Below are 14,520 nucleotides of genomic sequence, written 5' to 3'. Positions count from 1 at the left end.
CATTATCCCATACTTGCTTGTGTGCTAAAATGTTGATTCCTAAAATTAAAGGTTGTTTCAATTTGTTTCTGAATTTCTATATGTCCACTTAAGTTTAGTTCATCATACAATGTTTACTTGACATGAGATACAATATTAATTATTATAATTGGATATTTCAGAAATAATGTTAATTATTCTGCTGGGCTGTAGATATATGCAACACATATGAAGAAACCGTGTCTGTAATTTTAGCTATTACTATATGTTAATAACTTAGTGTGTAATTTTCTCAGTGCTACCATGATGTCCTTATTCCTCAGTGTATAAATAATGGGATTCAACAGTGGGATCAAAATGGTGTAGAAAAGAGACAGCATCTTCCCCATGCTATCTGATTGATCTGACTTTGGTTGTGCATATGTGACAGTAGCTGTTCCATAGAATAAAACCACAACTATAATGTGAGATGAGCAGGTGGAGAAGGCTTTTGACCTTCCTCCAGCTGATGAGAGCTTTAGAATATTGCAGATAATCTTGCCATAGGAGACAATGATCAAGAGAAATGGAACCATGATAAACACCACTGAAGCCACATAGATTGCTAAATTATTCACAAATGTGTCTCCACAAGCAAGCTTGAGTAGTGGTGGGATGTCACAAAAAAAGTGATTAATTCTGTTAGACCTACAATAAGGCAAAGAGAAAATTTGATAAGTTTGACCAGTCACAACTGGAATAATACTGATCCAACAAGCAGCCACTAGTTGCACACAGACCTTATTGTTCATGAGCAGAGGATAGTGGAGAGGATTGCAAATGGCCACATAGCGGTCATAGGCCATGACTGTCAGTAGGAGGAACTCCATGCCTCCAAGCATGATGACAAAACAGAGTTGTACAGCACAGGAAAAAAATGTAATAGTCCCTTTTTGGGTACAAAGGTCCAGGAGCATCCTTGGGATGGTGACTGTTACATAGCAGATTTCCACAAAAGAAAAGTTGCTCAGAAAAAAGTACATAGGGCTCTGCAGAGCAGGGTCAGTTCTTGTTACTAGCATTATAATGCCATTGCAGATCAGAATAGTCAAATACATGAGCAAAAATATCCCAAACAGCATCCACTGGAGATGGGGGACATCAGAAAATCCTAGGAGAACAAATTCTGTAACTGTATTATTTAAATTTTCTGTTTTACTTTGCTCTTCATCTGTAGATAAAACAAATTCCACATGATTGATGCATTTACTTTTTCAAGTCCACAAGTTTCTTAAGTTGGCTGCATGAGAGGAATGAATATATTCACTTCTTCTTTAACTAGTCATTTAACATAATTTTGCTTTTTAACCACAACATGAGACTTTTAACATCAAAGAGTATTGGTATGTAGTTAAATAAACCCATGACAAGATTTGTTTTACTAGATTCTACTATACTTCAGTAAGGTTTTGAGATGCATACATTATTAACATGGGCACATGTTAATCTTTGTATATCTATGTACTTTGCTCTTAAATGTGAGATTTTACTACAAACTTTTTTTTCTGTTTTTGTGTTTGCATATTGTATTTCTTTTATTTTTATCAATACAAAGTATATAAATTCATAGATTTTATTTGAAGCTCTTCTTTAATTCTTATTCAAAGGAAATTTTAAGAATTTCATTGTGAAATTCCAGGTTGTGATGTTGTGTACAAAGAAACATGGATTCAAGGTTATATCTTTGCAGCTTTCAGTTTGTACCTTGTTACCTTGAAGAGCAGGATTCACATCTCCATAAACTGAAGATAATGTTTAGTGGTTGTGGAAATCCTGGTATGTTTACAACCTTTAAAGACAGAAACAGGGTCTACAGCAAGCTGATATCTAGACTAGCCATCTCCCTGTGTTCTGGGATTGTTCCTGTGATCATAAGTCAGCTAGGTAAGTCGAAGAGCAATTGGTAATTATTCCTAACATCAAAATCTGACTTCCAAGTACACACACAAATAGATATGGAGAAAAACAAGTAACAAAAACAAAAAATACCACATTAAAAATGAGAAATGAAACACACCTTTAATGTCAGCACTCAGGAGACAGAGGCATGCAGATATCTGTGAGTTCGCGGCCAGCCTGGTCTACATACCGAGTTCAAGGACAGCCTCCAAAACAATACAGAGAAACCCTGTCTCGAAAAACCAAAATTAAAAAAAATATATATATCAAAGTTAATTTCCTTAAGGAGTTCTTTCTAGTAAGAAATAAGAATTGCATTACTATATTTATTTCCATAATCCATCACTGTGATAATTATGGTAAACATGACTACTAGATGGTTCTTCTCGAACTTTCTCATATAAAACTACATTCATGCTTCCTTTTTTCATGCCAGATTTTCCTGTTAATGTAATTCACTTGTAACACATGAGTTTTGTCTTATTTCTCTTCGTTAGTATTTATTATAAAACTGTATCTTTCAGCACCCACAATTCACTAACATTCTTCATGATTGTCCAACATACATGACTGTGAACAAAATAACTGACAAAATAAAATGAAACTCTCATATGGATTAGTTGTTCTGTATAATTGAAGAAATCAATAAATCTTGTGACATTTTCTAAAAACTTGTTCTATACCAGGACATGATAAGCATTTATATATTACCTCCCCTAGTGTACCATTTGCCTTCTAGATTATTTCAATGATGCATTTAAATTACCACATTAAAGTAATGGATTTATGGGTCAGCATTAAGAGCAATGCCTACTTTTCCACAGGACCTATTATCAACACTCACAAGGTGGCTCACTAATATCTGCAGCTGTAATTCCAGGAGATCTGATAAGCTCTTTGTCCTCCACAAATAGCAAATATGCATGTGGTACACAGACATATGAGCAATAAAAACATTCAAAAATGTAATAAAAGAAAACTAAAGTAAGGAATTAATGAATGGATATGATCACATGCTCTTGTATTTTAAATTCTCTCTGTGCTCATTTTCGGTAGGTATGCAATCAATTCTTTTACAAAGAACTACTACAGCATTACTACAATTTGACAAATATCTAACTTCACTTAGCAAGGAGAACATAGGTAGGTGATACTTACTTAATGGGTACATCATTTTCAGAATAATATCATGAACTTTTCTGTGGTGTTTTAAGAACACCTTGACCATGAATTTCAGAGCTATTCTTGGTAAACGGTGTAAGAACAAAACTCAAGCTTACCTGTACACATCCACTTGAAATCATAGGTGAAACCAAATGGAAATTTTATCTTTTGTGTTGTACTGCCTCTTGTTTTCCTCAGGCAGCCATACTGATTCTAAGCTAATTATTTTTGATGAAAGATGTGGATTGTTATTAAATAAGGATCATCAACCCCCTGGGGAACATTTCTCTTGTGCATCAACTTAATTTAGGGAGACTATAATGAGTTTCTGAGAAAGTCAAATTAATCAATTCATGCTATTATCAAATTACCTGAATAATTTTATGTTATTTACTATAGGTTTTTACAGTAGCAATCTTTGGATCTAGAAATCACAAGTAGTCTTCATGCATTACACAAACACTTTCTTCTGATGTTTATGACTATGTATTTTATCTATGCTCATACACATGCCAACTTGTGAAAATGCAAAAGATTTTAAAAGGAACATTTGTAACCAAAAATCTAAATGGTGAGATATGAAAGTTCATTGTTTGTGATTTTTGATCAAAAAAGTATTTTTAACTTTGGATCATAGAAACTGAATTAAGTACTGCCCACAATAAAACTGTGATCTCTGTATTATTTATTCCATAAATTCATGTTAAATATCTTTTGATGTGTATGCCATAAATATAGAGTTGAGTTTCATAAGTTAATTTTCTTTGTGTCTATACAGTATTTTGAGCACACATACCTCTATAACCTCCACTTCCTCTTTACTTCCCTTTGGGTTTGGGTATGGGAACCATCTTTTTCTTTGCATGTGTATGTGTGTACATTTTATCTACCTATAAAAATTCAGAATCCACAAGGCAGAGAATGAATACCATTTATGCTAAATTACCCAGGTTTATGTTAATGAGCACCAAGGTTAATTCTATAACATGGCCGTTATGAATTATGGATGCTTGGAAATCTCTATGATCTGTTTATTTATAACTATTTGGTATAGACTCGTATTACTGGGGAGTTTATGGTGGTTCTATTTTCAATTTTTTATTTCTTTGTAATTGAAAATATGTTTTTTCATTTATCTAATTTAGAATCAATATTATTTTACATAACAACCCCAGTACCCCCTCCCTTCCATACTCATATGTCTCTCATCAGCCCCCAATTTCACCCCCCACCCACTCCCCAGGGTGAGGCCTTCCATAGGAGATCATCAAAGTCTGTCACATCATTTGGGGGAGGGCCTAGGTGCTCCTCCATGTATCTGGGCTGAAAGAGTATCCCTCCAAGGGGAATGGGCTCACAAAATCCATTTGTGCACTGGGGTAAATACTCGTTCTACTGGCAAAGGTCCTATAGACTGCCAAGGTCTTCTAACTGAAACACAGTGTGGAGAATCCTAATAAAACCAAAAAGAGGTTCCAGTTAGAATGCCTATTTTCAGTTTTATTAGGATTCTTCATACTGTGTTCCATGATGACAACAAATTTTATTCTCAACAATTCTCTATAAATGTTCTTTTTATTCACATATACACCACATATATGACTACAGTTTTGTTATTGCTATTTGTTTTTTTTTAAATGATGGCAGAATTTCCAAATGACTTGAGGTGAAACCACTATAATCTTGTTTTTCATTTTGGTAAATGCTGAGATGATAGAATTTCTTTCCATTTAATGGCATTGTGTTTGACTTCCTCTAAAAATTAGAAGCTTTCCTACAATACATAACTGCACTCATCAAGATATAGCTTCAATGAGAAAATAATTTACACAGATCATTATTTGTGTAACTTACACAGATAAATGACTGCAAAAGTGCTTATTTAAAGATTCAAATTATATTTTTCATTAAAAATGTATGGGTTGTTTGAAAGTTCCATGCCTGTATACCATGGTTCTTGATCATAATCAACCTTCACCCCAAACCTAGAATTTCTAACCCTTCCACATTTCCATTCTAACTTCATGTCACTTGGTTTTTTAATTACTGTAATTCACTGGGTCAAATTATTGCTTTTGTTTACAGACATCCACTGAGGTATGGTCAATCTACCAGTGGCCATGTCCTCTGAGAAAATGATTATCCCTTCTGAAACAACCATAGACTGCCCACCGATCTTTCCCTGGAGTAGGGCCTCATGATTCTTGCCAAAATCAATTCTAGAATTTTTCTGTCTTGAGGTTGTACAGACAGCCATAGCTGCTCTGGGTTTCTATATGCAACAGTCGTGTCTTGTGCAGAAGAGAGCATGTCAGGGACTCTTTTCTTAGGGTTTTCATTGATGTGAAGAGACACCTTGACAATAGCAATGTTTATAAAGGAAAACATTTAATTGAGTCTGAGTCTTATATTTCAGAAGTTCAGTACATTGTCATCAAGGTGATGAGCATGAAAGCATGCAGGTAGACATGGTGCTAGAGAAGTAGCTGAGAATCCTGCATCTTGCATGTAACAGGAGATTTACCAAGACATTGGGAAGTATACTGAGTATAGGAAATCTCAAAGCCTTCTCCGCACTGACACACTTCCTCCAATAAGGCCATACCCCCACTCCAAAAAGCTCACTAGGAGATTATGGGGGCCAATTACATTGAAACTACCACATTTCACTCTTTGGCTCCATAATATTGTAACAACATCACAATGAAAATGCATGATGGTTCAACATACGAAAATCCATCAACGTAATCCATCATATAAACAAGCTGAAAAACAAAAATCACATGATCATCTCACTAGATGCTGAAAAAGCCTTTGACAAAATCCAACACCCCTTCATGATAAAGGTCTTGGAGAGATCTGGGATAACAGGGACATACTTAAACATAATAAAAGCCATATACAGTAAACCAACAGCCAACATCAAACTAAATGGACAGAAACTCAACGCAATTACTCTAAAATCAGGAACAAAACAAGGCTGTCCACTCTCTCCATACCTTTTCAACATGGTACTTGAAGTTCTAGCTATTGCCATACGACAACAAAGGGGGATCAAGGGGATACAAATTGGGAAGGAAGAGGTCAAACTTTCATTGTTTGCAGACGATATGATAGTTTACATCAATGACCCAAAGAACTCTACCAGGGAACTCTTACAGCTGATTAACACCTTCAGCAAAGTGGCAGGCTACAAGATCAACTCAAGAAAGTCAGTAGCCCTATTATATACAGATGATAAAAGGGCTGAAAGACAAATCAGAGAAACATCACCCTTTACAATTGCCACAAACAACATAAAATACCTTGGGGTAATGCTAACCAAACAAGTGAAAGACCTGTATCGTAAGAACTTTGAATCTTTAAAGAAAGAAATTAAAGAAGCCCTCAGAAAATAGAAAGATCTCCCATACTCTTGGATAGGTAGGATCAATGTAGTAAAAATGGCAATCCTGCCAAAAGCAATCTACAGATTCAATGCTATCCCCATTAAAATCCCAGCACAATTCTTCACAGACCTTGAAAGAACAATAATCAATTTTGTATGGAAAAACAAAAGACCCAGGATAGCCAAAACAACCCTGTTCAACAAGGCAACGTCCGGAGGCATCACCATCCCTGACCTCAAGCTCTATTATAGAGCTATTGTCCTGAAAACAGCTTGGTATTGGCACAAAAATAGACAGGTAGACCAATGGAATCGAATTGAAAATCCGGGTATTAACCCACACACGTACGAACATCTGATCTTTGACAAAGAATCTAAAAATATACAATGGAATAAAGAAAGCATCTTCAACAAATGGTGCTGGCATAATTGGAGACTGGCATGTAGAAGAATGCGGATCGATCCATGTTTATCGCCATGCACAAAACTTAAGTCCAAATGGATCAAAGACCTCAACATAAATCCAGCCACACTGAACCTCATAGAAGAGAAAGTGGGTGGTACCCTTGAACGAATTGGTACAGGAGACAGCTTCCTGAACATAACACCAGTAGCACAGACAGTGAGATCAACAATTAATACATGGGACCTACTGAAACTGAGAAGCTTCTGTAAGGCAAAGGACACAGTCAGCAAGACAAAAAGGCAGCCCACAGAATGGGAAAAAATATTCACTAATCCCACATCTGACAGAGGGTTGATCTCCAAAATTTACAAAGAACTCAAGAAGCAAGTCTCCAAAACAGCAAAGAACCCAATTAAAAAGTGGGCTGCAGAACTAAATAGAGAGTTTTCAATAGAGGAGTCTAAAATGGCTGAGAGGCACTTGAGAAAGTGCTCAACATCCTTAGCCATCCGGGAAATGCAAATCAAAACAACTCTGAGATACCATCTCACTCCTGTCAGAATGGCTAAAATCAAAAACACCAATGACAATTTATGCTGGAGAGGATGTGGTGAAAGGGGGACACTCCTCCATTGCTGGTGGGAGTGCCAACTGGTTCAGCCACTTTGGAAAGCAGTATGGAGATTCCTCAGAAAAATGGGAATAAACCTACCACAAGACCCAGCAACTCCACTCTTAGGCATATATACAAAAGATGCCCATTCATACAACAAAGATGTCTGTTCCACTATGTTCATGGCAGCTTTATTTGTAATAGCCAGAACTTGGAAGCAACCTAGATGTCCCTCACCCGAAGAGTGGATAGAGAAAATGTGGTACATCTACACAATGGAGTACTATTCAGCAGAAAAAAACAATGGAATCATGAGATTCGCAGGCAAATGGATGACACTAGAAGAAACCATCCTGAGTGAGGTAACCCAGTCACAAAAAGAGAAACATGGCATGTACTCTCTCATATATGGATTATAGACATAGATCTGGGGAGTGCCAGCCTACAATCCTATGGCCAGAGAGTCTGGGAAACAGAAACTACATTTAGTGGCTGGTTAAGTACTGAGCTGAACTCAAGAAAGCCAGTATCAGAGAGGGAGGACTGATGATCAAAGGGATTAAGACTGGGCTGGTTTAACCCCCAGAAACAGCTGACCAGACAAAGGTTAACTCTTGAATCCCAGGCATCAGCCTGGGAATCCAGCATGGGACTGATCAAGACCCCCTGAATCTGGGTGTCAGTGAGGAGGCCTAGGTAATCTATTGAGCCTTGGGCAGCAGATCAGTACCCATACCAAGTATACACACGGACTTTGGACTCCCATAGAACAATGTGAGGTGCACTCTCACCCTGAACTCTTGGGGAAGGGTCTAGGCCCTGCCCTATATGAAATGACAGACTATGGACACCCCCATGGAGGGCCTCACCCTCCCTGGGGGAATGAGGGATAACGGGGGGGATGGGGGAGGGCACGGGAGGAGGGGAGGGAAAAGGAGAGGGACCTGGAACTGACTTGTGAAGCAACCTTGTTTCTTATCTAAATTTAAAAAAAAGAATAAAAAAAATCATAAAAAAATGAAAAAAAAACTAAAAAAAAAAAAGAAAATGCATGTAGTCCATCTTTCAATGTCTCCATAATCTATCACTGTCTTAACAAAATCCAAAGTTCAAGGTCTCTCCTGAGATTAGTGCAATCTCTTAACTGTAATCACCTGTAAAAATCAAAATCAAAGAGGAGATTACATACTGCCAACATAAAATGACATATACATTACCATTTAAAAATGCAGGGAAGATAACAAAGAAAGGAAATACTAGATCAAGGCAAGACTGAAAACCAGCTAGGCAAACTCCAAACACTACATTTCTATTTCTGATGTCAAAACATTCTTCCTATCTCCAACTCTGTTCAATTTTGTTGACTGCAACACACTTCTTTTACTTGGGCTGGCTCCACTCCATGTTAGCAGCTCTCCTAGACAGGTATCCCATTACTCTGACATCTGTAATATCTTGGGTTCTCCACGGCAAACCAGGCATCAACTTTAAATCTTCAGACAATGGCCTCTCTACTAGACTTCTATTCAGGGACACCCCTGACACATGTCTGGCCTCAGGGACTTTCCTTAGGCATGGAGGAAATCCCATTCCCCATTTATTCTATCTAAACCCAGAACCATGCAGCCAAAGCTGCATAGTTCTGCTGCTAACTGGGGTTGGAACATGAACCCCTCATTCCATTACATCTTCTCTATCTTTCTGAACTTCACTGCCTAAGTTCGACTGTCCTGAAACTTCCTCTGTTAATGACACTGGCCTCAAAATCAGAGATCCACCAGCCTCTACCTTTCCAATGCTGGGATAAAATGTGTGTTCTACCATATCCATCACTAATTTTTATTTAGTTCCTTTTTGCCAGTTGAAAACTTGGCTGGGTGGGCTCTTGATCAGTCACCACTCCCTATATTCAATTTCTTATTCCATTTATCTCCTTGAACAGAATACGTAGCTCTATTACACATTCTGGTGATCTTTTTATTCTCAAAATTTACATTTTGTAATTTTTCCTGCTCAGCTGGCTAGATTTAATTTTACATCATCATTATAGTTACACTAATATTCACGTCAGAGTCTATAATAGCCTGTTTTGAGATTTCCTCAGGCAACAAACTTAAGACAAAACCCTTCACTTAAGCTACAGAAAGGACAGACTTTTCAGACAAGGGCAACCACTTTTTTCACCAAAATACCCTAAAATCAGTCTCTAGGCCACATATTATCATTCTCCTCTGAAACTTCTTGATCACCATAGCTCAGCAATTCACATTCAGCAATACTGTCTTCTATGCTCTTACTCATATGGCCCATTAAGCAGTACTCAAAGCATCCCAATGCTTTCCAAACTCAGAGTACAGATTACCCCAAACAAAACCATGGTCAGGTCTATCACACCAATAATCTAGTCCCTGAGCACCAACTTCTCTGTTAGTAATGGTTTTATTGTTGTGAAAACAATATGACCATTCCAATACTAATGAAGGAAAACGTTTAACTATGGTAGCAGTTTCCAGTTTCAGGGAATCAGTCCATTATCATGATGGTGAGGAACATGGAAGCAGACAGGCAGAAGTCGTGCTGGAAGAGTAGCTGATAGTCCTATATTTTCAGGCAACAGGAAGTTGATTGAGACTTGGGAGATGTCCTGAGCATAGGAAACCTCACAGTGTTCTCTCACAAGTGACACAATTCCTCCAAAGAGCCCATACCCACTCCTCAAAAAACCATACCTCCTAATAATTCTACTCTCTTTGAAATTATAGGGACCAATTAAATTCACACTTCTCTTCCCTATCTTAGGGCTTTTATAAATTTATGCACAGTCTTTCAAGATGCTCCCTGAACACTGGGGTAAAGGAAAATGATATGGATGTTCCAAACATAATAAAGCATTTAGTCACTGATTTTTTCTTTCTTTTTTATTTAAATTAGGAACAGGCATGTTTTACATGTCAATCCAAGTTCCCTCTCCCTCCCCTCCTCCCCTGCCCCCACCAACCACCTATCCCATCCACTTTCTGCTACCCAATGAGGGAAAGACCTTCCCTGGGTGATCTTCAAAGTCTGTCATATCATTAGGAGCAGGACCTAGGCCCTCACCCAGGTGTCTAGACAGAGAGAGTATCCCTCTATGTGGGATGGGCTCCCAATTTTCAATCTTGTACTAGGTATAAGCACTTATCTACTACCAGAGGTCCCATAGATTTCCCAGGCCTCATAACTGACACCCACATTCAGGGGTATCTGGATCTGTCCTGTGCTGGTTTCCCAGCTAGCAGTCCGGGGTTCATGAGCTCCCCTTTGTTCAGATCAACTGTTTCTATGGGTTTCTCCAGCCTGGTCTTGACCCCTTTGTTCATCACACCTCCCTCTCTGTAACTGAATTCCAGTGGCATGAGCGAGGGGAAAGGGAGTTTGGAGAGAGAAAGGGAGAAGAGGAGAGGCGGTCTTGAGGGAGCAGGAATATCGAGTCAGGGGAAAAAATAGAAGCAAGCAAGAAAAGAGATACCATAATAGAAGGAGCCATTATAGGTTTAAAGAGATATCTGGCATTAGAGAAATTTCCAGAGATCTACATGGATGACCTCAAATAACAATCTAAGCAAGAGTGGAGAAGCTGCCTTAAATGAACTTCTCTGGTAATAAGATTGATGACTACCTCATATGCCAATCTAGACCCTTCATCCAGTAGCTGAAGGAAGCAGTAGTCACTGATTCTTAGCATTTAAGCAGTGAAAACTCTTTGCATTATTCATCAAAAACTGAAAAGATAAGTTATTCTGAACTGGTTTGGGAGCACAGGCATAGCATTTGGAAGGCAGGTAAGAGAATGATCATTTAGCAAATCAGCATCAAGAATATCACTATAGAGGGCCTATGACTTCCCTAGCCATAGGATTTTGACTTGATCTATGGTCACAGACATGAATTCCCTCCTGATTAGCAGGCCTGTGATCTAATTATGAATCAGTTGCTATACTCAGGGGAGTCATGCTGCTATAGCACACTGGGCATATCTTACCTGGCAAGTCAATATTAAAGCACACACAGTTCACTACTGAAGAAAAAATAATATCCCACTGCATCATAGGAAAGCTTAAAATGAAATTTAATTTTCAGTGTTTAAAAAGACTTTACAAAGATTTGTTTCTTTTCTGCAAAGCTAAACTTTCACCTCTGTAATTGTGTTATTGCACATATCAGACTTTTTCTTTGCTTGCTAATCTTTATAGGTCACAAAATTGTGATAAATTTTCTTTGTTCTCTTAAACAAGTTTATTTTCCTTTTAATTTTATTTGTTTGTTAACACTATCATTAATACAAAATGGAAGTATGAATGTGTTGATATTCTCCTCCCAATACTATTATTTCATTTTGTGTAAAGCAGTGGTTTCCCAGAATTTTATTTGCCCCAAGGGACTTCATTTTTAAGGGACTCCCTTTATGATACATGTTGATTGCATGCCTAGGTGTTTATGTAAATGACATAATATTTCTAGATCCATATATTCAGCACAGATTCTCAAATGACTTGGTTTTGGGCATACAACGAGTGCCATCCTATGAATTTATTGGTGTGAGTTGAGGTAATGGGACTCATGGAATGCTAAAATCTTATCATAAAACCAGGCTATCCAGGCTTGATGCCCAAGACCTTGTAAGATATACCAGACCAAGGAGTTGTATAATATCCAAGACCCTATTAAAATGAGAAAAAATGATTTCATTAAATTAAAAGGTGTCTCTATAGCAAATGAGACAATCTACTCAAAAGGCATTTGCAGAATATAAAACATCTTTGCTAGCCATACATATGGCATATAATTAGTATCAGAGTATATTGACTTTAAAAAAAACTAAAAGAGAAAATATTTTAAATTATCCAAACTATAAACGGGTAATTGAAACAGACAATTTACAAAAGAAGATTTACAGATATCCTCTACACACAGAGTTAAAGTTCTCCCTCATTGACAATTGAGGAAAAGTGGAACAAAACTACACTGAGATTGTATCTTGCCAAAATGTGAATTTTAGTCATTAGGAAAATAAATAACAGGACTGGAATGGTAGATTACCAATTAAGAAAAATTAAAGTTTCAAAGGAACTAAGACCCTTTTCTGACTTACTGTGGTCCCTGCCCTCCTGTGATGGACATACATCCACACACGTACACAGGGTACACATACATAGAATATCAAAATAAATGAAAGAAATATCCGAAACTGATGAGAACAAAAAAAAGAGAGTTGTTTTATACTTTCATAGAATGCAAAACAATATGGGCTCTATGGATGAGAGCATTAAGAGATTTTTAGAAACTAAAGTAAATCAATCATATGGCCAAGCTATAGCACTTTAGGGTAATGTTCAAATGCTACTATATCAACAAATCATATGTAACATCTGAAAAAGGAATTGCTAATGAATATATGGTACATTAACATACAATAAATGTAATAGAAACCATAAAGAAAACTCAGTTATGCCCTTTATAGGAAATGTATACAATTAAAATAACATAATAAGTTAATTAATTCTTTCTCAGAAATATATGACTATATTTCTGTCATTTATGAAAGATTGCTTGGTTCTTATTTTCTGTCATTTGTAGATTCTATATTTTATTTATATTGATATTGATTTCAACTCATATATATAATATATATTAGTGTGTGTGTGTGTGTGTGAGAGAGAGAGAGACAGAGAGAGGGAGAGAGAGAGAGAGAGAGAGAGAGAGAGAGAGAGAGAGAGAGAGAGAGAGAGAGAGAGAGAGAGAGAGGCCAAAAGGCAGAAGAGGTAGGACTTTAGGAGGAAGTGTACTGAAAGTATATTATTCACTTGCATGAAAATACCTTTTATAATTATTGGCCTATACAAGTAATATATACCATTGTGGGGGGGGATGGGAAGACACACAATATATTCCAAATGTAGATGACCAAGACACTTATAAACAAATTTTATAATATTCCCAGTAATTTACATTATAGTTTGTAGAATTAAATGAATATAAGTTATCCTAGATTTTGAAAGTATGTACAGTAATCTTACTAAGATGCTTGGTAGGTTCAATGTTGTTTTCAACATTCATGACTTTGTCATCTCTTAGTTTATGAATATTCTGACAGAACACTGAAGGTTTCATTATGTTTTTAATTAAATTAATCTATTTTTTAAAAAAATTATGTGCCATTATAATTTTTGAGTAAAATCTGTCACTAAACAAAAATTAGCAGGAAATATAGATGTGAAGATTAAGGACAATGTTAAAGTATGCAATTTAGACAAGAATATGTCATATGATTTTATGATACATGTTACATTTATTCACGGTAGATGTACATACACATTAATGCTTAAGCTGTTGATAATAAGCAAGAATTGACTACTCAGTCTCATATACGACATTTCTACAATCATCTAAAATTCTAGGTATATTAAAAAGAGACACAGAAAGAATGTATGACTGGCAGGATGGGAAGAATGGCTACAAAATGCCAGCACCTGGGCATGACAAAGCCAGTGAAATCTTTAAGTCACAGCTGCTGCTCTTCCCTTCACTGGGCCTGAGTGCAACTGGCCCTATCAAGAATAAGTTATGAAAATAAGGAAAACACTCACTATGCCTACATAAATTCTACTTTCCAAAAAATTCAGTGAGATCAGGAGCTCATGCCTGCCAGTGATTAAGCATAATACATTCAAACCTGTGATCACACAAAGGGCCTCAGTGAAACTCTATGCATCATGAATGAAGACAAAAAGATGTACATATGGGGAAGGATTAGGATGAAGGATTTGAGTTTCAAGAGGAATAGGGAACGTATTACACACATGTAGAAAAATTTCAAAATACAAATTTAATTAAAATGTTTCATTAGACATACAACATTGACAACATAGCAATATGTAATGCAATATTACACTGACTTTAAAAAGAAACAAACATCATAAGCACAACTACAGATGTAACTGTCTATGCAAGAACTGTGGTAGCAATTTAGTTACTGTACATAAATCCATTGTA

At 36.7% G+C, this 14,520-nt stretch overlaps 1 protein-coding gene across 1 annotated transcript; it reads right to left on the bottom strand.

Moving 5' to 3' along the window:
* Positions 1 to 230: 230 nt before the first annotated feature.
* LOC101840705 (olfactory receptor 10AG1-like) lies at positions 231 to 2,468 on the bottom strand. The gene is made up of 2 exons (XM_021232979.1): positions 2,449 to 2,468; positions 231 to 1,227 (listed from the first exon to the last, which is right to left on the bottom strand). The coding sequence occupies exons 1-2, from the start codon at positions 2,466 to 2,468 to the stop codon at positions 231 to 233; spliced, it is 1,017 nt and encodes a 338-aa protein (XP_021088638.1).
* Between the last annotated feature and the right edge of the window lie 12,052 nt (positions 2,469 to 14,520).

This window comes from Mesocricetus auratus, unplaced genomic scaffold, assembly GCF_017639785.1.
Source record: "Mesocricetus auratus isolate SY011 unplaced genomic scaffold, BCM_Maur_2.0 Super-Scaffold_100004, whole genome shotgun sequence".
Lineage (NCBI taxonomy): Eukaryota > Metazoa > Chordata > Mammalia > Rodentia > Cricetidae > Mesocricetus > Mesocricetus auratus.
The sequence above is the reverse complement of the archived record's forward strand: the minus strand, read 5'-3'. Positions and strand labels throughout refer to the sequence as shown.